Below are 26,198 nucleotides of genomic sequence, written 5' to 3' on the forward strand. Positions count from 1 at the left end.
CCCACGGAAGCTTATGCTCCAATATGTCTGTTAGTCTAAAAGGTGCCACAGGACTCTTTGCCGCTTATACTTAGTTATTTCATTATCTCTGGAAATTCATTAATAATGATATACATATTTTACAACTTGGGAATAACTCATACAATAGCAAGCAGGAGCAAATGAGCATGGCCAGACTGTGCGGTGTCAAAACACTGATCTGCCTCGGTGAGCTTCAGAGAGAGGAGAGCAACCCAGATATCCAGAATTGCGGGAAATGCTCCTAGCAGAAAGGAAATTATCAGTAAGAAATGTTCCATTCCCTTCTTTAATAGTTTTATAAAAAGATACTAAAAAGAGTGCAATATTACAGACAGACACTCTCATCCAGACTACCTCAAACCCAAGAAACCTTTACACCTGAGATGCAAGAACAATGTGTCTCATTAATAAAATAAACCATCAGGACTCCTTTTATGTTAACTTTTCTCTTAGCCTAACTGAGAACTTTCACTTAATTATTAATGCCAGAGTATGTTATGACTCATGTCAGTAAATACCTGGGGACAATAATGCATAAAACATGGACACACTGTTCTATAGTGCTGTTTAGATCTATCATGTCAATGCAACTGTTGTACAAATGCACTAACGCAACACTCTAAAAATCTTGGTCAGTTGTATGGTGGAAAGTAGTAACTCAGCATACAGTTAATGCTTTTTAAAATGAAATGTGGAGCTGGAAATGACATGTAGGAATGGGGAATTTGCCAATCCATTTACATGAGAGGGCTACACACTTCTCTACATGTGAGAATGCAATCCCACTGAAGTTAGTGGAGTAGTACATATTTACTTCAGGACTAAATATGGCCCAGAGAATGATCATTTTGGCTGAAGCAAAGTCTTGGGCGGCCAAACTTCCACTACACTTTTGCACACATTCAATCATAGCAAATTGTAATATGGATTTGTGATGTCCATTATAAATAGAAGGGATTTTCAAAACAGATCTCCAAAACCAGAGATGAAAGATTAGTGAACTAACCGGTACAATATGCCCTTTCATTCCCTGCTCCAAAACAATAATTGCCTGCAAAATCGTATCTTAAGAGCCTACTCTGAGTTACAGAAGTAAAGGTTGTCTTGAAACCACAGAACATCTCAGGCTATATAGCGGCTGAAACAGGTAGAATACTTCTTGGGCACGGGCCGGGAGCACAGTGAGGAATGACTCCTCTGCTTCCTTTCAATGCCTATAGCATGCACTTCCCTCAACATCAGTCGACATCTCCTAACCACTGTGGTGGGGAAGTGGAACAGCAACTCCACCTCCACACCCAGCTCAGCCATGCAAACATGGGAGTGGTTAGCACTATTGGTGCACAAACAGCAGAGTTCTACCTATTCCCCGCACAGGCATATAAAGAGAGCAAAGGGCACCGCTCCATGTACATATTCAAAAGGAGATATAGCCAGATCCCTGTGTGTTTTGAGTCGTCCTATGAGTCAAGCCAACTTCTTTTAAACCCAAAAGAAATCACAGATGAAGCCTTTTACACCAAGTTTCAAACCCTCCAGGAATGTTTACGACTGAAGTATAAACTCTTGAATAAAAGTGAAACAAAGAGATGCTGACAGACCCATAACAACACTGCTGCTAGCAGATGTGATCTCCCCCCCCTCTCTCTCTCTCTCACACACACCCCTCTTCCCTCCCACCCTTTTGTAACTATAAAACTAGTTACATTCCTTCTACTAACAGAAAGTTCTTCAGAAATCAAACCATGATTGTGGTTTGTACCTGGTACATAATATTGCTTAAAAGAATCATCTTTGTCCCATAAAGGCAGAAGTAATTTATCATTCAGAGAATATAACTATCTTATTTCCAAACTAAGGGAAGCATTAAGGAGTTGACTATTAATAAATGAGGCTGTGGTCCTTACTCCAATCCTGTCCTGGCATGGGCCTGGGCTAGATGACCTAATAGATCTTTTCTAGCTACAATGTCTTCACTTCTAAGATTAATCACACTTGTTCAGAAAGGATCCCCACCATGCAAATCAGCTTCTCTTGCTTCAGAAAAGATGCAGAGAGTGAGAGGAAACACGCTACTCAATTTCACAGTACAGTAATTTCCCACATAATGTAATAACAATCCACAGAGGAAAATGTTTAGCCCATGTCAAGATCATCACATAAACAAGAGGAAACATCTTGAACCAGAAACACCCCCTTTTAATTTTTGTGCATGTGTATGCAGAACTAGTAGCTTCCTGAAATTAGCTGCAATTTCAACAGATGACAACATACCACACTGACTTTTCTATAACAGTTCACGGTCAGTCACAATATTTATTGACCTGGTGTATTACACAGGGAAAAAATGCACAATGGCTGACCCTTGTCTTAACTAGTGAGTAAGCATCACTCATGAGTCTCACAGCTAGAGGCCTTCTCAAGCTTCTTCTCATGAGGGAAGATAAAAGCTGCATTCAGTCATAACGTATAATTCAGTTATATAAGCAGAGCGCAAGTAGTATGTTTTATTGTCAAAGATTAAATGTATCACTGAATTAGACCTTTCTGTTTAATTATCAAGGATGCCACACCCATGGCAATATACAGATCTAGATCTTTACTTTTATATATACACATACCATTTCAAAACAACAGTATTCCAAATAGTGTGTTCCTATGAGACTGTTATGCTTTTTTGGGTGGCTAGAGTCACTCTTTGTACCTCCCGACTAGCTTTCATTGCTCAGAAATGCATTGCCTACTGTGTCTTATTATTTAAAAACGTGAAAATGTTTATTCTTTAAAGATGACCTATGAAAGTGAAGAGGAGATTCAGAGAAGGGTGAGGAGTAGCATTAGGGACATCAAGACTGAAAGACTGGATTGATTTTCCTCCAAAGGGAGATGAATAAGAAGGGACATAAGTATATAAAATAATGAATGGCATAGAGAAGGTAGATCAGGAACTTCTGTTCTCATAACACAAAAGCAAGGGAACATACAATGAAATTTAAAAGGTGGAAAATTCAGAATGGACAAAAGTAAATACTCTTCACATACATGTAATTAGACGGTGGAACTCATTGCCACAGGAAGTCGTTGAAGCCAAGAACAAAAAAGAACTGTATATTTAGATGGATAACAATAACAACGAGGGTTATCATAATTAATGCTAACCATTTTTTCGAAGGGATAGTAAACTTCATGCTTTTGGGTCTTCAGGACATTCTAACTTTTGGAGACCAAGATGAAACAATACTGGAGCTGATTACTCTAAAATCTGCCTACTGCAGAGTTTCTACACCTTCCTGAGCAGCAGACGGTACTTGCCAAAGCCAGAGACAGGATACTGGACTAAACAGATCACTGGTTCTGATCCAGTATGACAATTCCTATGTGCTACTTTCCAATCTTCTCTTTACCAAGAGATGCTGAAGCTTTGCACATTATTTACTAACACACATTTTGTTTCGTATTTCAAGTGTTCAAATAAACACCTTTACCCTGATTTTAAGAGAGTATTTTGTAAAGGTAGAGACATCTAGCAAAACGTGTTGGACCAAACCTGAGGTATCATGTAGTTTATAAAGCTAAAAGAGTCCCATTGGTGTCAATGGGAGGCCCTTATGAATATAGCCCTGTTGAAATGATGATTTCACGGAGGGTGCAGAAATCGTGAAAATGCTCCCCAGCAGTGATTTTATATATATCATATAAATAAAAGGAAAATGTCTACAAGAAAGTCTAAAAAGCTACCTTAGCTTACAGTGCTGTGCACATGCGTGGAAGAATGGAGTGCTGTGTACACTGACTTGAAATTGACTAACCTTACATGTGGCAAGGTGGGTGAGGTATTATCTTTTTATTGGACCAACTTCTATTGGTGAGAGAGACAAGCTTTTGAGCTTGGCCAACTTCTACTGGTGAGAGAGACAAGCTCGCCAATAGAAGTTGGTCCAATAAAAAGATAATACCGCACCCACCTTGTCTTTCTAATATCCTGGGACCAACACAGCTACAACACCACTGCATAGAATATTACTTTCCCTCCTTGAAACTGACAAAGCGCAAACTCTGTGACATCCAATACTTTCCTATTTACGCTGTAGTGAATTTTCAAAAATATATAAACAGTGATTTGCACAGGGCCCTACTTATGAATAACACTAGAATTTAGAGGAAGAGGAAGAAAGAAGAACAAAGGGATAACACACATCAAGGACCTGAGGCTCAGGACAGGTCCATACTAGAAACTTTTGCCAGGAATGTTGGTTAGGAATGTGATTTTAGGGGGGGGGGGGGGGGGGCATTTCTATGCTGGCAGAAGCCATAGTGTAGATGCAATTATACTGACATAAAAGTTACTCTGATGGTATAGCTTATTTCACTTGGGAAGCCGGTACAAGCTGTATCAGCAAAGTCACTCCCACCCCCGCCAGTATGAGCTGTTTCTTTACTAGGAGGGTTTGCCGTTAGAGCTATATTGGCAAACCTTTTCTCCTGTAGAACTGCCCTTATAGTGGAAAACTATTGCACCATGGCTTTAAAAAAAAAAAAAAAAAAGAAAAAAAAGAAAGCCTGACAGTGGGTACAACAAATAATCTGCATATCCCTACAGTGTAAGGCTTTAGGGCAGAGTTCCAGGGATCTCTACCTGCAAGGGAAGCAATCAGCATAATTCCTACATGTGTGCTGACAGGGAACCAGGGGGAACCACTGTGGATCAAGAGGCAGTACAGAAGGGTCTGGCAGATCCTGTGAGACCCATGAATTCTGAGAGTCAAACCACAGTTTCTTCCACAGGGGAACTCACTCCCCACAAAAGCTATCAGAGAAAATTCTACAAGGAGCTTGACTGCCCACCTTACCTCTCCCACTGGTTTTCCCCATGAGAGGGCATTTTCTGGGACTTAATATGCTGATTGCAAATATATATATATTGGGCCAAATTCATCCCTGATGTTACTCCAATGAAATCTAAGTAACACCACCAGGGATGAATCTGGATCCTTGAAACTGCACTGTATATAGTTATATTTCAGTGACATTTTGAATATTTAAAGATCCTTTTCAAAGCGCTGAGCAAACCAAAGGCTTGTAAACTTACCCATCCAAACTTCTCCAAACTGACCAGCTCCAAGTTTCTTCAGTAATTTAATTGATTCCCTTGCAATCTCCCAGGCATCTTTATCCCAAGGTTTTTGGGGTTTTGGACTAACACATGCTTTTTCCAGCTTTCTGCATAAACCATCTGACTGTTCTATTTTTCAAAAGAAAAACCAAGTAGAAAATCCATTACATTTTGTAATTACATTACATTTACGTGTCTACAGTGAAGTATGTGCAACTGCCGACTGGCACCAACTTCACAAACACCTTCATACTATTTTTAACTTTCCATACTGGGATTTAGGATTTCTTGAATTCTAGAGCCAATTTATAACATGTGCAATCTGCATTAGATGCCATAGATCTGCAGATGCAAACAGATTGTTATTGCTCATATCGTCATTAGATTTGCTTTTCTCACTTCAACAGTGCACTAAGATAAATAGTGCCAAGGTAAATAAAATGTATGTTCTAACTCCTGAAAGTATGTTAATGAAGACAGAATTGGAAATACTGCTTAAGAAAAAGAAAATCTTATTAGTAAAGTATGTGATCCAAATCAGGAGAAGTTCTGAGTACGTGCCACTTCCATTGACTTCAGCATTTCTAAAGCACAGACTCACTTATTAAGGTGCCTAATTTTAGGCATTTGAGTTTGAAACTATGCAACTTGCACAATTTCACAAAAGAGGGTCAATAGCAGAGCTATGGCTAGAACTCAGGAATTTCTTGATTTGAGTCCTATGTTCAGGCCACTAAACCATGCTGCCTTCTAAAATGGGAGAGTTTTCGCTATAGTAGCATCTCTCTGATGACATTAAATGAACACAGTGTGTTGGCTCAGTCAGTTAAAAAAGAGTGATTTATTTAGTTTGTGAGGTGTTTCATACCAAAAGGCATCGAGCCAAGCTGTAGACAAGTAATCTACACCCGTAGTATTTTGTAAGCTAAGTTCTGTTTGGTGAAGGATGCTGATGTTTTTTCTCTTTTCCCTTTAGAGGAAATATTGGCTCCAATCCTGTGAAATCTAGATAATGGAAAAGATGCCACTGGTCTTCAATAAATATCAGGATTGAGCCTAGTATTTTGTTACATTTCTACGCAGCTCTTAAATTATACAGTAGCCACCCACCCACCCACACTAAATAGATAATAATTACTTCTCCAGTCACTGCACACTTACAAAGAAAAAATAAATGTAATTAAGTAGGGTTGAGATTTTCCAGTCAGTGCAGGGGATTTACAACACATCATAAATTAAAATTAATAGAAATTGTGTGGCTAAACCTCCAGTCTGGCTTTGAAAATCTCAACCTTGTATTTTTTTCAGCTACAAAATGGCCCCAAATCTCCTTTTCCTGACCCCAAGAAGGTATAGGCAATGGAAATTTTGTACTCAATGAGCAGCTGCAGACATTTTTATAAGAGGTTACTGTTTATAGACCCAATTCCTGCTCCCTTTGAAGTCAACGGGAATTTTGCATTCCCATCATAAAGTCACTCACAAAAAATGTCATTGTTGGCACAAGAAAATTACAGTGTTGATTTTTTTTTTCATATAAATCACCAGATACAATCCTGGAAGACATTTATGTATAAGAAATATTTAGAATTCCAGCATATCATAATGTCCACATATATCGGTTTACACTTACAAAAACAGCACTTATTCACAGTGGGCCTGATTATTCTCTAGTACCAGTTTCACACTGGTGTAACATTGACATTGACTTGTATGGAGTTACTCTTGATTTACACAGGCATATCAGAGGTCAGAATCAAGGCTAATATTATATCTTGCTACAATTCTCAGTGCTTGGATTTTTTACAAAAAATGTGGAAAGACTTGAAATAGAACAAGCAAAGCATTTTGATTATTTGCTTTAATGAAAACAACGCCTAATATCCAACAAGCAAGCCACTGACTGATTTAACTTACTTTGGTAATGTTTGATCATATCGTTGATGGTGGAAAATGTAATCCTTGGAGAGATGTAATATCCTCCATTGTCTAGACTCCTTATTTTGTAGTGCTTAATAACATCACCATGCTGTGGATCATGGTCCCTGATGGAGAGAGAATAACTGCCTGTGGACAAACAGTGCAAAGATGTTGTTTAGTAGATAGGACACCTATATGGCACACATTGCTGTAGTTCAATATTAATATATGCAACAAACATGTAAATTTTCCCCCTGCTTCTCTTGTCCACTATTTACTTCAAAAAGCATTCTGCAATCATCCCAAATGATTGGCATGAAGAAGTTAGCAACTGCAGGCTCTGTTGCTGGTACCAAATTTACCCAGAAAGCTAATTTTCTGTCAGACTTTTCTGCTTCAATACCAATGGAGATACTCACACTAATTTTCTCTCTTTCTTTTTTGGTAATATTCTGACAAACTGAGGCTCAGTTGTGCAGACAGTTACATGGCTATTCCTATTCCTGGGCATAGCCCCATTGACTTCAGTGGGACCATGTGCAGAAGCAACTGCAGGATTAGCCCAACCTCACTAATTGATATACAGGCTGAAATTCACCCTGGCAGAGGGCGAGTACAAGGAATCAGTGTGCCTTAAGCCCCTGGATGCTGCGAATAGGCTAGCGAGGAGGGGGTTTTGGGCATGCAGAAAGGAAGAATCACAAGATCCACATGTATCCAGGAACTCAGCTTGACTCCAGACTTGTCACTGAGGTTTCTTTATTGGCATATGAACAACACTTGAATTGATCAGGCGTAAGCGTAGGGAGTGGGTATATGGCATACCACAAATCCAAATGACACAAACTCCCTGTCTTTGTATACATTCAGAAATTGCACCACCTTCACTATATATTGCATTACATGTTTTGGGACTGGCTTGGTTACTTTGCAGGAACCAATCCCAGTGCAGAATGCTCTGTCCATGCGCTACCCATGTTCGACTTTACTCTTTACCTCATCTTTATGCTCCCAACTTCTCTTGTCCATTGTTATCCTGTTCTCAGCAAATGGTGCCCTGGGTGTTCCCCCTCTAATCTTAGCTAGCTCAGATGTTGTCTTTTAGCTTACTGGCCCGTTTACTTATTTTAGCACAAGCATTCCATTTTCAGTCTGCTAATCTAGTTACCTCCCTAATCCTGTCTTCCAAAAAATGAAGCCGCCTCCACATTTAATTATTCAAATCAAGCCAGGCCTACGCCCTATTGGCAGGTTATTCATAACTGTCCATTGCAGGGATTCTTGCATCTTTCTCTGAAGGATCTGGTACTGTCACTGTTGGAGACAACATATTGGACTAGATGCATCAATGAGATGTTGGTGCCTAACTTTCTCAGGTTCCTTTGAAAATTCTAGTCTGGTGTCTCCATTAGTCTTCTCAGTATAAATAATGGCTTCTGTTATAAAAATATAGTTTGATTTTCTACCTACAGTGCAAACCCCCGGGTGCCACAAGTATACTATAAAACCTGTATTTGTAAGATTTGATATCTCAAGAGCTTTACAGAACAGGACAACTGTTATTCACATTTAAAGTTATCATGTAACCCATCCTAGGAGTCACAGTATCACAGATGTTCAGAAGGGAAAAGACCTCCTAGTTCATCCACTCTCTTTGCCTACATAGGATCATTTCTCACAGTACATTCTCTATTTCTATTCTATATTTTCTGGGTAGGTTTTAAGTGTTAAGCCATAGGACTCCTTCAATTCCTTTGGAGACTTTCCCACAGTCTAACTGAATTCACTGATATATGTAGCAAACAACATAACATATTGGGCCAACTTCAGCTCTTGATCATGTGTTCATTTTTATCTCTGGTATCAATCCCAAAGTAATCCATTGCCTACCTTTTAATGTTTCACTTTCTCTGATAAGGAATGCTCCAGGATTGTTTCCTGGTGCTAGAAGCTGTCTCTCTGCATCTTTCCTGGTTATATCTTTGAAGAACCACCTGAAAAGTATTTTGAAAGAGTTAGGGTTTTTTCTCTCTACCCCCAAGGATATGCAACAGGGTGGAAAAGAAAGTTTCAAATGTACTGAAATATAGAAGAACATACTCTTCTGTTTCCAAGGTGTTTACTTTTGCTACGTAGTTGCTTGGAATGAAGCCTTCTTTCTTTGTTGAGAGAGATTTAGCTCTCCACCATTCTCCAAGCCTGAAACACAAAACAACAACAGTAATCACAACATGTGAACAAAAAATAATGAAAGGTTATTCAGCTACTTCTGTGGTGCTGCTGAGGACCCTGGCTGGGCTGGAGGGGAAAACACAGCATTTTTCTCTGAAATTCAGTTATCTCAGAAACTTTAGAGGGTCAGCTTCAGAGCAAACTGCTACAACCCTCACCCAATCAACTGCCCAAGTGTTACAGGGGCTGGGAGGAAGGACCCAGTTTCACTTTCACATGGAAAGGAGCTTTTTTCCTTTAGTTTGAGAGCGTGTGTGTGTGTGAGAGAGAGAGAGAGAGACAGACAGACAGAAAGAGAAAAACAACATCTATATAGGGATGTAGTGATATCCAGAGAAAACGTACAGTACAGCCAACACTGCTCTACTTACTCCTCAAGAACTTTCATTTTTTCTCCTTTCTTGAAGGACAAGTCATCTTCATGAATTCCATCATAAGGATACAAGGCTACTACAATGTCCCCATGCTCCTCCGCATCTATTAATGCAGAAAGCCAAGTGACATTCTTACTATTATATTTGTTTGTATACGGCTATCACGAGTTGTTAGCGTTCTTATGGAAACATACCTTCTTTACAGAATCTCTGCCCTGGTAAAAGGTGCATTTCTGTATTCCCCTACAACAAAATATTTGTTAATTAAGCAGTTGGAATCACTATGATTATATATATTATATGCACAGTACATAATATATAAAAGATTCTTCAGCTGGTGTGGCGTCATCTTAAATATTTCTAAGACAATATCCACAAAACTTTAATTAAAAAGAAGCATGTGGCTATTTTTCCTGACAATTTTAAAGGCAAATGATAAAGTAAACATTGAAGAAGTCCCAACTAGACTTTGAACTTATCAGCTCACACCGCACCAAGCTGAAAAGCGAAGTGGAAAATTCACAGCTTTGCTGTTGCTGCACTGACCTTTGACAAAGCTACTTTAACAGGCCGACAGAGCAATAATTATCAGAGTGAGGAGCTGCCCTCAGAAAGCTAAAAATAATATTAGGGCTGTCAATTAATTACAATTAACGCCTGCAATTAACTGAAAACAAAAATTATTGCATTACTTTTTTTAATGCCTTGATCGCATACTTAGCAGGGAGGCAAGCATTGTCGGCGGGGGGCAGAAGCCACAGGACAGAGCCCCACACCTATATTTGAAATATAGAAAACCACCAAAAATTTATTGTTTAACAGTGTGATAAAAACTGTGATTAATCGCAATTAATTTTTTTAATCGCTTGACAGCCCTATAAAAAATATTTACTTTTAGTTGATTCGGGGGGGGGGGGGGGAACAAAAAAAATGTAACGATTAAAAAATTGCAGAATCTGATTTTCTTATGCCTGCAATTTTCCAGTGTTGCTGTCCATGAGATTTCATTCATAAAACACACCTGGTCAAGACCCCAGCTAGTATAAACCAGCATAGCTTTACCGAGAATTCTGCCAGTTGACACCAGCTGAGGATCTGGCCAACTGAGTGGAGATATGGGGAAACATGTTTACTGCTGACTAAGCAACTGAGAAAAAGGAATTATTTCATTTTTATCCAGACGGTAACAATCCTTATATTTTGCCAATTTAGGGTGGAAAATGCATATAGGTCCATATCTTCTCCTCTATACAAGATCGTCTTGTAAGGTTTTGCACAGGAGATTTCATGGCATCCTTCCCCCTCCTGGCTGCAGAAATACTTGGCAGACGATGCTGTGTTTCCCCCTACTCAGGAGCGGGGTTTTACTAGTGGACCTGCATGGTAGCAGACCCATGAGTTACACCAGTGGCCTGCCTTCACTACTGTGGATAGAGCACTGCTCCACAGCACACAGGGGTTTTCAATTGGCTTGCTCTGCCCTGTACAGCAGAATTGCATCCATTCTGCTGCCCTTCAGTCCACATATGCTTATGGAGAGAGGTGAGAAGTCAAGATTTGCTGTACTAGAACAACATGCAACAGTACACTCCTTATCAGTGCAGAACTACACATTAAAAATAAAGAGGTGGTGCTTTTATAAAGAAATTCTGATGCTCTACAATTCTTATGAGCTTAAAAGTGCAAAACGCTTCTAAGATATTGTTGCTTTTAGAACTATTTCTAAACTATTTCAGACTTCCTCAGAGTCACTCAGCATTCCTTGAAAGCATCAAACATACCACATCAGGGAGTATTTGCTCTCTATAAAAAGAAGGCAGAGCCAACATTTACAGAGAAATAAACCGCCAAGGGCTTTTTAAAATATGGCATACCCTTTGACGGTAAGGTTGCACAGCACTACAAAGCAAAATTGTAGACAAAAATGATTAATTTTAGGTTCTACATGCGTTTTTTATTTAAATTTAAATCATGCCAGTCATGCTTTGATCTTGCTATTGGAATTCTCCCCTGAGACTATCTACTTACTGGCCTTTGCTGTTTATTGGACGTTGGATCCCTCACATAAATAGTTCGTTCAGTTTTACGTACTGGTTGGTTCTTCAAATCTAGCCCATCTCCATGCAGAGTCTCTTTTCTTTTTGATTTTATACATCCCATATTTCCTGTTGGAATAAAAAGGTATTAAACAAAAATGTGTTATTATATAACCAAGTAGCTTTTCATGCAATCATCTGACTATGTAACAAAAACTTTCTTTCCATTCACAATAGCTGAGCATCAATTACAAAAGCTTCAGGCATCAGTATTGATACATGTACCTGTGGTTGGGAACCACTGCTTTAGTAGTTCCCCCAATACGTTCTATACCAAGGTAGTCCTTATGTCAGTTCAAGATAGGACGGTCTGGGTACAGCTGCTAGTATCTACGTAACTGGAACCCAACTGCTAATCCACCCAAGTAATTATGCATTTCTTGAGAAAGCACCTGCAACAAATTATCTTCCTCCTTTGTAGGGCAGTAACTATCTTTATTTGTCACAGGACTTGCCTTGAAGACACCAAAAAGAAGTGTTTACATGTCAAACAGCCTTATGAAATGGGATTGGGGCACCGACAGATGCAAGTAAACCAGGGGTGGCCAAAGCACAGCCTGAGGAGCTGAAGCAGCCCATTGAATTCTACACCAGGTCTCGTGTCTGCCCACATCTTTAGTACAGAGGCCTTGTCCACACTAGAAAGTTGTGCCTCTTTAACAATACTGATATGGTTAAAGAGATACAACTCTCCTAGTGTGGATACAGTTATATCAGTGTAAAGGTGCCATAACTGTTCCATACCACAAGGGCACCATATCCTATAAGGCACTTTTACAGTGGTATAACTGCATCCACAATAGGGCTTATGTATTTTTATAATACAAATAATTTTATAATAAGAATCACATCCCTAACCAACATAGTTATACCAATACAGCTATCAAGTGTAGACCTGGCCTGAGAGGCAGCCCTCAAGGAATACAGCACAACAGGTTATGCTCCCACCAGTTGTAGCCTTCCACCCAGGTCAAGATGGAGCACTGCATGTTGGGCAGGGCCGGCTCTATAGTTTTTGCCGCCCCAAGCAGTGGAAAAAAGTGCCGCTGCGGACGGCAAATGGGAGAAGCTGCCGCCGAATTGCCGCCACGGCCGGCGGGGCAGAGGAGCTGCCGCCGAATTGCCGCCGCCGTGGAAACACTGCCACCCCTTTCTAACTGCCGCCCCAAGCACCTGCTTGGAACGCTGCTGCCTGGAGCCAGCCCTGATGTTGGGACCTATAGTCTCTGTGGGCTGCACCTCTTCCTCTACATTAAAGATGAGGGTAGCTGCAGTCTGCCCTGTTTTGCGGAAATTAGATGTGGCCCTTTGATATCAAAGTTTGGGTGTCCATGAATAAACTCACTGGTCATTGCACATTAAGTTCAGTGACCAATTGAGAGCTCATTGATCTCCAAATCACCTAGTCACTTGTGTTCTCTTAAATTAAAAACAAAAATGCCCAAGGGCCCTCATTCCACAAGAAAAGTGAGTGCAGTTTTCAGTTCTGGCATATCAATGATTGCAGCATTTCCACTCACCAGTGTAAGATGGAGAGACCACATTTCTGTTGGAATCTTTTCTTACAATAGGAAACCTCTAATGCTTTCATTTTTGCTTTGTGAAAATTCCATTGGAAATCCCCCCAATCTCCAATTCCATATGGTGTATATATATACACACACATCGTCTTTCATTTGAGACACTAACAGAAGCTTTTAGGATTTCAACATTTAAGAACACCCTCCAAGTTTTCAGGCACAATTAATTGTGGGCATACAAAACTCACTTGCACTTTTGAACATGACAAACATGCAGATGGGCAGGCAAGCTGGGGTTTGTGTGTGCATATCTGATTATTAGATGTCTAACTACCTGATTGCACCCAGAATAAATCAGGTATTCAGTCATGTTAACTAACACCTGTGCCCACAATTTTGCACCTACAAAACCACAACCTGAAGTTGAAGACTCATAAAAAACTGGCATGAAAGTAGTCAAGCACATGCCCTAACTTTAAGCAGGTGAGTAGACCCACTGATTTAAAAAAGACTAATCAGTAGCAGAGCAGGGAAAAGAAACCCTGACTCCCAGTTCAGAGCCTTATATGCACTGGAGATGGAAAGGATTAATGTGATGCAGGGACCTTAAATATATGTTACGGTGGGAGGGGGAAAGAAGAGAGATTGAAGATCCATCCCCCCAAAAGTTAAAAAAGGATGTTAACATTAGTTGTAATTGTGTCATTCACAATGGTGACAGTAAAAGCATTTGATGAATATTTTGCACAAACAACTAAATTTCAGCCACCTAGTAACATATACTTCAGATGCATCATCCAAGATTAAACTCATAGCAACAATAAGATTCAGAGTGGTAGCCATGTTAGTCTGTATCAGTCAAAAGAACGAGGAGTACTTGTTTGTTATAGAGACTAACAAATTTATTTGGGCATAAGCTTTATTCCTTTTTTTTTTTTTTTTTAAATGGACACAAATCAGACATCAAGAATTATAACATTCAAAAATCAGTCAGAGAACACGTCAACCTCTCTGGTCACTCAATTACAGACCTAAAAGTCGCACTACAACAAAAACACTTCAAAAACGGACTCGAATGAGAAACTGCAGAATTGGAATTAATTTGCAAACTGGACACCATTAAATTAGGCTTGAATAAAGACTGGGAGTGGATGGGTCATTAAACAAAGTAAAAACTATTTCCCCATGTTAATTTTTCCCCAGCTGTTACTCACACCTTCTTGTCAACTGTTGGAAATGGACCATCCTGCTGATCACTACAAAAGATTTTTTTCTCCTGCTGATAATAGCCCACCTTAATTGATTAGTCTTGTTATAGTTGCTATGGCAACACCCATTTTCTCATGTTCTCTGTGTATATCTATCTTCCTACTGTATTTTCCACTGCATGCATCCAATGAAGTGGGTTTTAGCCCACGAAAGCTTATGCCCAAATAAATTTGTTAGTCTCTAAGGTGCCAAAAGTACTCCTCATTCTTTTAGCAATGATAAACTAGAACACAAATGTGTTACAGATTGAGGGTCCAATTCTGCAAGATACTAATCGCCTCCAAAGAGGCGCTAAGCACTCTTCACTCCCATTGATTTCAGTGGGAGTTAGGGGTACCCTGGGCCAGATCCACAAAAGAATTCCAGTCCAATGGAAGTTAGGAGCCTATATACCTTTGTGGATCTGGATTTCAGTTCCTTATAGGATTGAGCCCTTTACCTGTCCTTTATTAATTAGTCTCTCAAATCTTTCTAAAGAAGCAGTTGAAAAAACTGCAATAGATTAAGGTAAATGAAGTGCTCGTTTAACTTTCAGGCAAATTAATTCACAGGATTTCTAATTAAGTGTATGAAGATTCTGAAAACCTCATTTCACATAAAGCAACTGAAAAATATTAAAGACATGTTAGGAATTTTGCCACTTATTGCATTTTATTCTGATACTATAACGGTGAAATTAGAGTTTCTATGAATTCTCCCACGGCCTTGGGATCATGTATTTCCATGGGTATTCCCAGTATTTTATGCATCACTGCGTATGGAGTTCAAGACATTTAAAATGGTCAAGATGCTGAGATAGGAATTTTAAACAAGATGTTATAGCTGATAAACATTATACATTGAAAGCAAACAGACTTCTTGCACCTGAGCAGGAAGGTCCTTAGAATGGCATGAGAATAAAAACTCCATAAAGCTAATCTTAACAGCAGACATTGTAAGATAAATTTTGACCAGCCATATGCTAAAAGTGATGAATTTTAAAATATTGATACTACGCAATTATCTTTTAACTCTTAAAATATAAACAGTCAACCGCAGTAAAAATACATTACTCAAAAAGTAGTGAAATATGTAATGAATGAAGCATATCTATTTCTTAAGTTATAGTATATTTCTGTAGAAAGTATGGGGAAAGTGGATTTATGCATGAATATTGCATTTAGTGTAAAATGTTTATTTGCATGACTTTTTTCCCCATTTACCTCAATGAACATCAGGTAAATTTAATCTTTTGTGAGAGGCAAGTGTTTTTTTCCTGGTATTAAAAGGAGAATTTGATAAGCTTTCAGCTGTTCAGAAGTACAACATTGTTACAGATTAGAGTATTTGTTCTTCTGAGATAAGAATCACTTGTACAACAAAGGAAATACTTTCAATCCCTTTACAGACGTTTCTCATTCCCACAATGTTTTACAATAGGTGAGATGTTACTGTTCATCAGTGCTTTTAATCCATTTTCCTGTCCACTTTTTTAGACATGAAAGATGCTCCACATGTAGATAAGAAGAAACTATATAAGAGAGGATAACTTCTATAAGCAGATACCTAATTAAGTAATTTGACTTAAATTATCATTGAATAAAAGCATCTGATTTTATTACGTGGCCTAAAAGGTAAAATGAAGTTAAAAGACATGACTGCTGTCTTTCAAACACACACCAAAGATAACTATGAGCTTCCTCTAACAATAGGTTGTTTCATAATCACCAACCTTTCTTTTGATGCCTGCAAAGATGTAGGATTCAAAAAGAATTCAAGACAATTATCATCTGCCAGCATATCATCTCACCCCAGTAATATTTTATCTCTTCTCTTTGCTTAGCTTCCTCTTTGATTTCAAGTAGATATCAGGGACCAGAAACTGCTTACAATGTGCTTGTTTGGATTTTAAAAGCTGCTGTCCTTCTGACAAACACAGCTGTTCTATCTGCCTTTTGCTTCAGTACCAGCAATGTAATTTAACTAAAACCACAAATATTTTAGCCTAATACGCATAGTGGAAGATCACATGACCATTACAGGTCCATCCACTACCGCATCTGTAGCCTGTGATATTTTGCTTCCTCTAAGTGCTTGTCTATCTTAGTCATCTATATCTTACACATTTTTCAATATTTTTATGGTTGCCTCTTCTAGTGATGTTTGTTATACATATTAATTATGCTGTGAGTTAACAACTGTTTCCTAAATCAACTTGAATGCCTGGGCTTTTCTTAACCAATCACGTTTTACTAAAATGCTTCTCAAATCCCAACACATTTTTCAATCACTTAGAGTGGTTTTAGTTTAATCTTTGTATAAACTGACTAAAATATTTTTAGAATAGCTTTTTAAAAGTTGTTATAAAATTAATATCCTCCAGTTAGTAAATGCACTAACATACAGTATGCAAACTGCCTAATAGTAACTATTCAAGGAGCTGACTAAACAATCCCAAAGCTGTGATAAGATATAGATAACTCTTAATAAATGTCTATTTATATGGATACTTACTGTACAAATAAGACGTTTATATGTCATTGGAAGCTTTATAGATGGTAGAATAACTCTTTATTGTTTAAAGTTATAATAATCTAAATAGTTATTTCTACTGCCTGCCTGTTGCAGGAGACTAAAATATTTGTTTTTGTGAATTATATTTCATATCTTAACTGTGCAATCTGCTGTGAAGGAACAATGTTGTTGTTTTTTTAAAATCCAAGATCCAAAAAGTCATCATTGGGCAATGCTTTGCATTTAGAACTCTGAATCTAGAATGGAAAACAACTTATTTTTCCCCTTGGACATTCCAAAAAGGTTATATTAAAGTGACAGGTAAGTGCATCTTTTTATAATTTTAAATTGTATTAGTATACCCTTAGAAAACTGAAAACAAAATCTCTCTATCTAGTCTTTTCCCACTTTCATCCCACTTTCTCTCAGTGTGGCTTTTTACACTGATTGTTCTGTTCTCTTTTCAGAGTTTATAAGGCCAGACATAGAGCTGGTTGGAAATTTCCTAACAAAACAAAATTTTCTTGGAAAATGTTGGTTCATTAAACCCAAAATGTCTCATGAAAGCAAATCAGGTTCAATGAATTTTAGTGAATCACGGGAATTTCGGTCAGAAATCTGCCTGGTTCCCTGCCAGCCCATGTGGCGTGCTGCTTGAGAGTCCCACCATTCATACTGCACTGGAGCCAGGGTCCTCCAGGTTTCCAGGATCCATATTTCCAGGTAGCCTCACCATGCCAGGGCTTTCTGGCTCCCTGCAGTGCGTCCAGGTGCCTTGAAGTCCCAAAAGCCTAGGGAGAATTGGCTCTAGCCAGAACTGGGTTCTCGGAATGAAGGCTCCTTGTTCCGCAGCACAGAGCTTGGAACCCCTTTCTGCCACAGAGTTGGGAGCCTGGAAGTCCTGCAATGTGCTTCCAGGGTCTAGGGCTCTTGGGCAGCCCTGCCATACAGACTGCCCCCAGGCCTGGGAGCCCAGGGCTTCAAGACTACTGGGCCAGTTGCCTCCCCAGGCTGCCTGCCTCCCCAGGCTGCCTGACTCTCCAGTCTGACCTCCTGTATAAAAACAGGCTAGAGGACTTCCCTGAATTAATTCAAGTTTGAACTAGAGTATGTCTTTCTGAAAAAAACCAACCATGATTTAAAATTTTCCAGTGATGACCCTTGTTTTCTTGGTGTCTCCATCATAACCATCTAAAAGAGATTTATTCAAATATTGAAGCCTCCTTTTCTAGGCAAAAGTAGCGATGGGAAAACCTTAAAAGGTTTGGAAATTCAGTTCATGTGACCTTTTTTCTCCTGTCCAGTCTAGCAAAGACCACTTCCTCTTACCAGAGTATTTCTAGGACCCTGTTTTTCAGTACTGCAGCTCTCTCCTGCCTGTGTTATAAGGACCAACTACACAGTAAGGGCTCACTTCCATCTTTGAGGGCCCTAAAAGTATCACACTTCTGGTACACTGTCACTTGATGCAGTCTGTAGCATATCTGCCTCCAGAGAACACAACAGAAAAATTTAAATCAAGGCACTAGGGCTCAGCATAGATTTACTTGGGTCCGGCAGCGTACTTTTAAACCTGCTGCCTAACACAACGGTAAGAACGAATGTTAGTAGAGTGGAGGGGCTATAGGGAGGGAGTAAATTTGCGGGTTCATGAATTCAAATCTTAAAAAACATTTAGGTTTTTGTTTTATTCAAGCCAGTTCCCATAAAAGGTGCAAGAAGATGTTCTTTAAATATGTTATGAGCAAGAGAAAGATGAAGGAAAGTGTAGGTCCTCTACTTAGCACGGAAGGAAAGCTAATAATAGATTACATCAAGAAGACGGAGACATTTAATGCGTATTTTGCTTGCCTTTGCAAAAAAGGGTTAATGGTGACCAGATACTCAACACAATTAATATTAACAAGAAGGGGGAAGGAACACAAGCCAAAATAGGAAAAGAACAGGTTAAAGAATATTTAGATGTATTCAAATCGGCAGGGTGTGATGAAATTCATCCTAGGATACTTGAGGAGCTTGCTGAAGCAATCTCAAAAATGTTAGCAATTATCTTTGAGAACTCATGGAAAATGGGTGAGGTCCGTGAGGACAAGAGAAGAGCAAACAAACATAGTACCTATCTTTAAAAAGGGGAACAAAGATGACCCAGGAAATTATAGACCAATCAGCCTAACTTTGATCCCTGGAAAGATACTGGAACAAACTGTTAAACACACAGTTTGTAAACACCGAGAGGATAATAGGGTTATAAGGAATAGCCAGCATGGATTTGTCAAGAGCAAATGATGCCAAACCAACCTAATTTCCCTCTTTGACAGGGTTCCTGGCCTAATGAATGATGGGGGAAGCAGTAGTTGTGATATCCTTGATTTTAGTAAAGATTTTCACACAATCCCACATGACATTCTCATAAGCAAACTAGGGAAATGCAGTCTAGATTAAGTTACTGTAAGGTGAGTACACAACTGGTTGAAAGACTACACTCAAAGAGTAGTTATGAATAGTTCTCTTTCAAACTGGGAGTCTCTCTCTAGTGGGGTCCCGCAGGTGTCAGTCCCGCAGGTGTCACTATTCAATATTTTCATTAATGACTTGGGTAATGAAGAGTATGCTTATAAAATATGCAGATGACACCAAGCTGAGAGGGCTTGCAAGAACTTTGGAGGAGGACAGGATTCGAATTCAAAAGGACCTTGACAAATTGGAGAATGTGTTTCAATTCAACAAGATGAAATTCAATAAAGACATTGCAAAGTACTCCACTGGGGCTGGGGGGAGGGGGAGGGAATAAAATGTACAACTACAAAATGGGGAATAACTGGCTATGTAGTAGTCCTTCTGGAAAAGCATCTGATGAATATGAGTCAACGATATGGTGCATTTGTGGAAAAGGCTAATATTCTGGGGTGTATTAACAGGAGTATCCTATGTAAGACAGAGGAGGTAATTGTCCTGCTCCACTTGGCACTGGGGAGGCCTCAGCTGGAGTACTGTGTCCAATTCTTGCACCACACTTTAGGAAAGATGTGGACAAACTGTAGGAAATCCAGAGGAGGACAACAAAAAATGATAAAAGGCTTAGAAAACCTGATGTATGAGGAAAGGTTAAAAAATGTCAAGTTTAGTCTTGAGAAGAGAAGACTGATGAGGGAGCTGACAACAGCCTTCATATATATTAAGGCAGAGATGGGCAAACTACGGCCAGCGGGCCACATCCAGCCCGTGGGACCATCATGCCTGGCTCTTGAGCTCCAGGCCAGGGATGCTAGCCCCCGGCCCCTCCCCTGTTGTCCCTCTCCCTGCAGCCTCAGCTCGCCATGCCGCCAGCGCTTTAGGTGGCAGGGCTGCGAGCTCCTGACGGGCAGTGCAGCTGCGAGAGCCGCCGGCCTGCCCTGGTGCTCTAGACTGCGGCGGCATGGCTGGCTCCAGCCAGGTGGCGTGGCTGCCAGTCCTGGTACTCTGAGCAGCATGGTAAGGGGGTGAGGAACGGGAGGGTTGGATAAGGGGCAGGAGGTTCCGGGGGGCAGTCAGGGGACAGAGAGTGGTTGGATAGGCGTGGGAGTCCTGGGAGGCCTGTCAGGGGGCAGGGGTGTGGATAGGGGTCAGGGCAATCAGGGGACAGGGAGCAGGGGGGGTTGGATAGGAGGTGGGATCCCAGGGGGGGCTGTTGGGGCAGTGGGTCCCGGGAGGGGGCGATCAGGGGGACAAAGAACAGGGGGGGGTGGATGGGTCAGGAGTTCTGAGGTGGGCAGTTAGGGGATAGGAAGTGGGAGGGGGCGGGGACCAGGCTGTTTGGGGAGGCACAGCCTTCCCTACCCGATCCTCCATACAGTTTGGAATCCTGATGTGGCCGTCAGGCCAAAAAGTTTGCCCACCCTGTATTAAGGGCTGTTATAAAGAGGACTGTGATCAATTCTTGTCCTACCTTCAGCAGACATGGAGAACAAGTAATAGGCTTAATATGCAGGAAGGGAGATTTAGGCTGGATATTAGGAAAAACTTTCTGACTAAAAGGGTGGTTAAATTCTGAAATAGGCTTCCAATAGAGATTGTGGAATCACTGGAAATAGACCATCCCTGACAGGTGTTTGCCCAGCCTAACTTGACTTGGTCCTGCCTCAGCGCGGGGGGCTGGACTAGATGATTTCTCAAGGTCCTTTCCAGCCCTTCATTTCTATGATTCTATATTCCACCACGGCTCATAAAAAGGATTTATGGCCTACTGCATGTTTCTGATTCCATTCTCATTAACTCAGGACGTTCCCTGGGCACCCAAGCCCAGAAATCTTTGAGTCAATCTTCACCCTAACCTTGTTTCCTTTCCTGCATCTCCCTTTTACACTAGTTTCCAGAACATCGCCTCTGGAACATTGACTGACTTTCTGCTGAAATCCTTATGCATATATTATTCACTTCCAGTCTCATCTATTTTAATCCCCTCTTTATTTAATTCATTCTTATTCATTCCAGCCCACCACCCTCATATTCCCTCCTCATTTTAATCCAATCCCTTACCTGGCAGACACACATGCACCACAGAACATTACACTAAAGGGCACTGCATTTCCATATCATGCTTCTCCCCTCCTCCCCTCCCCACAAGCAGTCCATTCAACATGTGAAGTGTTAGTGAAGGCTGAACTCTACTCAGACTTTACCAGGCAGAGCCCCGTACTCAGACTTGGTGCAAATATGGGCTGCTCCCTTGAAATTAATGAATTTGCACCATTTTACATGAGATCTGAATTGGTCCCAAGAATCTTTTGCCTGTGACATCAGTCCCACTGACATGAGAAGTAGGGTTGCCAACTTTCTAGTGGCTGAAAACCAGACCCCCCGAGGCCCTGCCTTTCCACCCCGCCTCTTCATCCCAAGGCCCCGCCCCTGCTCTGCATCTTCCCCAGGCCCTGCCCCCCACCCACTCCTCTTCCCCCCTCCCCATCACTCGCTGCTTTCCCCCACCCCACTTGTCACTGGATCGTCTCCACCTCTTCTCTCTCCCCCACCCCCCAGCAGGACTCCATCTGCTCCAGGACTGGCACGGGAGCTGTGCCTGCCTGCAGGTAGGAGGTGGCGACGCCGGCTCAGCAGAAGTTGGTGCAGGTTAATGACCCGGTGCCTCCCTCTGCCCCATGGTGACCAGACACTGCCAGGTTCCCTTTTCAACTGGACTTTCCGGTCAAAAACCAGACACTTGGCAACCTTCGTGAGAGTTAGCGTCTTTCTGAAGTCCATTACTGTACCTGGTCTCTCTTCTGATAACAACATTTCTAAAATTCTTGCACTTTTCCTAATCTTTATCTGGGAAAAATGAGATAAAGCCAAATTATATTTTAATACGTATATATTTGGAGCCAGCCAAAAACAATGGGACGTATTAATTCCTAGTGTAACTCCATCAAAGTAAAGGATTATATAGGTTGAGAAATAAGTTATGAAGGTACCATGGGATTTTCTTAAACTTGCTTACACTCAAGTCAAAATCCAAAATTCCAATGTTATGCACCTTTAAAATTACAAATCTATTAGATCATATGATACTTGCATAAAACCCATCACTACAATATCTAAACACTTCACTTTTCCATGATGATCTCCCAATGATATATGCACAGATTGCAGACCAAATTTCTTCCTGTTTATTCAACAGTATCATTTCATTTATGGTTCAATCCTGTGCACATGGAAAATTCACACTGACTTCATTGGGAACAAGATAGGGCCTTTTTATTGTAAGCTGTCTGGGGCAGGGACCATAAGTTACTGTGCATCTGAAGAAGTGGAGGTTTTTACCCACGAAAGCTTATGCCCAAATAAATCTGTTAGTCTTTAAAATGCCACTGGACTCCTCATTGTTTTTGTGGATACAGACTAACACGGCTACCCCTCTGATAATTTACTATGTATTTCCAGACAGCATGGAGCATATGGATAAAACTAAGCGTAGAAAACAAAGATTCAAGCTATAGTCTTATCATTCTTAGCAAATCACTCATTTGCTCATAAAAAGCTTAATCAAATATTTACAGTGGAAGGTTGTCCTTCACTGTGTTACTAAGGTAAAAGGAGCCACTGGACTGCTAAATATTTTTTTAAAACTTGCATAACCTGGAGTTGAGCAATGTTGCACAGAGGAAGACAACTGAAGATTGCTGAAATTGGAGTTTTTAGCAGTTAAAAAGGAACAGAGCAAAGAACAGTTCATGGGAACATAGCATTGACAGGGAATTATTTAGTGAATCAGGAAGTGAAATATAATAAACTGTATCCTTTCTATTTATAAACCAGAAGACCTCTATCACACACAAAGCAGCAAAGATGTGCGCGCTATAGTGCTCACAATTCATTCAACACACAGTAAAATAAATGATTTTCATTTCAAAGACTGACTTAGTTTTCCAACTATGTCTTGGATGTAAGGGACACTCCTAAGAAGCCATGCACACATTTGGGACACTAATTATTGAGAGGGCTTTGCATCTAAAATTACAGTTCTTCTTTGGGACAGGGACTTTCTCCCCGCTACCATGCAACTGGGTGGTGTGATTGCAGCATTTGTAGGCATACTTGAGCAATCTTTGATCTAGCTAGATCAAAACTAGCTTGGGTAACAATAGCAGTGAAGTGGCTCTACACGCTAGCCCATCCATCCAGGACCCTCAGTATGTACACAAGTGACCTCTGCCCATGCTGCCACAACTTCACTGCTATTGCTACTTGAACTAGTTTTGATCAAAGCAAGCTTGGGTATTTCTACTAGTTCTGCACTCACACCTCTTGACTGCAATTTACTCATACATGTACTTTATGTTTATATAGTACCAAGCAAAATCGGATCCCGATCTTGGTTAGGACACTAAGGCACTACTATAATAACAACAAGACCATCTCTACGTGGAAGTAACCCTTACAAGGGCCTAAAGAAAACTCCTTCCCAGGCAAAACTCCTTTGGCTTTCCATAAATCCCTCTCACCTTTTGTCTAGACTCGTTAGAAACTTGGCCTGATATCATTCCTTACCCAGGCAAAACATAAACAAGGAGTATTAAATAGGACCTATAATCATGTCATTACTACAGTTTGAAAGATGGAAAGATTATTTTGAAAAGAAATAAAAGTAGCTTTAATTAAAGGGAAGGACAACTGAATTTATATGAACCATAAATTCAGCTTTTCCTTGTTTCTTTTAATAAAATATTAAAATAACATCTCTCCGCAGAGAGGTTGCCATGTTGTTAACATTATAGAAATTCGTAAAGAATTACATAATGGATTTTATGAATTATGGACTTAAAGAATTAGGAACATGTTCCAGCTTTATGTCGTCATTTCTGGCACCAATATTAAACTTGTGTTTTATGATAAGCCAACATCTGTTTTCTGATGTGGTAACACTTTATTTTATTGAAATTCTTTGCCTGAACTGCATCCTCCAGGATTTTGAATCAATATCACCAATGAATTAATCAATTTCACCAGTCCCTAGGCAATTACACTTTTTTTTTACTTTTTTCCTTTGTATTTAATGTTCTTGAAGAAGAAGGAAGGGGAAATAAGGTATTAATTTGTCATAACAGAATTAACAACTTTAGCCAAATCTTCAAAAGGGATCAGATAAAATAGACCACTGGTAAAAACAAAATTGTATCATCATACTAACAACGTTTAGGAAGGATCCCAAAGCAATTTACAGATTTAAAGTGCCATAAAAACTATATTTTACACACATGGAATCACTTTCCCCACCACTAAAATGCATCCAACATTGAAGTGAAATAAAGCTGTATTTAATGGCACACAACAACATTTCACAACTGATTAGGTTGAAAACTCCATTTCCAACTGAAATTGAAGAGTAAATTCCTGGCACTGGATTATCCAGATTGGAATCTAGTTGTATCAGTGGGTTAAAGTTTAGAGACAAATTGCAAATACCTTACTCCTATTGGTGAACACCTAAACATACAAGAAGTCACACTGAGATTTATGCATATAAATGCTCACCAATGGGAGTAAGGGGTTCACAAGATGGTCCTGAATTTTTATTTTTTTTTTAATGTTTAAACAAATCATTGTGAGAAACTGGCAACAGAAATCACAATTTATGGGCCTTAAGACACTGTGGTATTCTGTAGAACTTGAGAGAACTTCATGAAATACCAGTAGCAATAAACTATTCTTCTATATCAGTGGTTCTCAATCTTTCCAGACCATGTACCCCTTTCAGGAGTCTGATTTGTCTTGCATACCCCGAGTTTCACCTCACTTAAAAACTTCTTGGTTACAAAAATCAGACATAAAAACACAAATGTGTCACAGCACACTATTACTGAAAAATTGCTTACTTTCCCATTCTGTCTGTATGAAATTTTAGTGTGTACTGACTTCACTAGTGCTTTTTATGTAGCCTGTTGTAAAACTAGGCATATATCTAACTGAGTTGATGTACCCCCAGAAGACCTCTGCGTACCCCCCAGGGGTACGCATACTCCTGGTTGAAGAACCACTGCTCTATAGGAACATGGATGGACAGAGCTCCTTGCAGTTTCCACGGAAACTTAAGCACTTCCTGCTTAAAGTGAACTTGAGCTGCTTCCCTTTCACATAGTCTGTTCTGTATTCTGTCTGAATTACAGCGCTGAAACCCCTACCCCATCCCACCATGCACGCATGCATGCACACTCCCATGCACCCATACCCTCCCAGTGCAGGATGTAGTTTAACTTTGTGCATCTAGAATATTTATACCAAGGCAAAATGCCTAATTTATAAAGATGCAAAACATTGGTATTGATTCCAACAAATACAAAGCTTTCGTCTGGATTTATTTGAAACTTGGCCTCATTGTTACAAGAGGAATGGATGGAAGGGAGGATTAAGCAAGAAGTTTCTTCACTTATTTTACTCACCCATCCTATGTAGACAAAGCTAGTAGAACCTGTGGCCTAGTCAATGCGCAGGGGAGAATCATCAGATTGCACCTTAAGTGATGATTAAAATGAACCCTCTCCTCCCTTCATGAGTGTGTATGTAAATTTGTATCTGTGGGTCCCAAAATTTTCAGTCTAACCAAATATGGCACCTGCACGTGTCTCAGGGAATGGTTTCTTTGACTAGTCATCAGGATGGATCCTTAATGGACACTATCGCAAATCCACCA

General features: G+C 40.1%; 1 protein-coding gene across 3 annotated transcripts in view; it reads right to left on the bottom strand.

The window, feature by feature from the left end:
* Positions 1 to 26,198, bottom strand: part of LYN (LYN proto-oncogene, Src family tyrosine kinase) — a 92,383-nt gene that overhangs the window by 44,659 nt on the left and 21,526 nt on the right. For 2 of the 3 annotated variants that reach the window (XM_077810257.1, XM_077810255.1), the window contains exons 2-8: positions 11,689 to 11,825; positions 9,855 to 9,903; positions 9,658 to 9,763; positions 9,155 to 9,253; positions 8,945 to 9,048; positions 7,052 to 7,201; positions 5,111 to 5,263 (exon numbers count right to left, since the gene is read on the bottom strand). In XM_077810257.1, coding sequence (XP_077666383.1) covers positions 5,111 to 5,263; positions 7,052 to 7,201; positions 8,945 to 9,048; positions 9,155 to 9,253; positions 9,658 to 9,763; positions 9,855 to 9,903; positions 11,689 to 11,820 — 793 coding nt within the window. In that variant the 5' untranslated portion in view covers positions 11,821 to 11,825. The remainder of the gene's footprint in view (positions 1 to 5,110; positions 5,264 to 7,051; positions 7,202 to 8,944; positions 9,049 to 9,154; positions 9,254 to 9,657; positions 9,764 to 9,854; positions 9,904 to 11,688; positions 11,826 to 26,198) is intronic. The other variant, XM_077810256.1, reaches the window with a different exon arrangement.

This window comes from Eretmochelys imbricata, chromosome 2 (assembly GCF_965152235.1).
Source record: "Eretmochelys imbricata isolate rEreImb1 chromosome 2, rEreImb1.hap1, whole genome shotgun sequence".
Taxonomy (NCBI): Eukaryota; Metazoa; Chordata; order Testudines; family Cheloniidae; genus Eretmochelys; species Eretmochelys imbricata.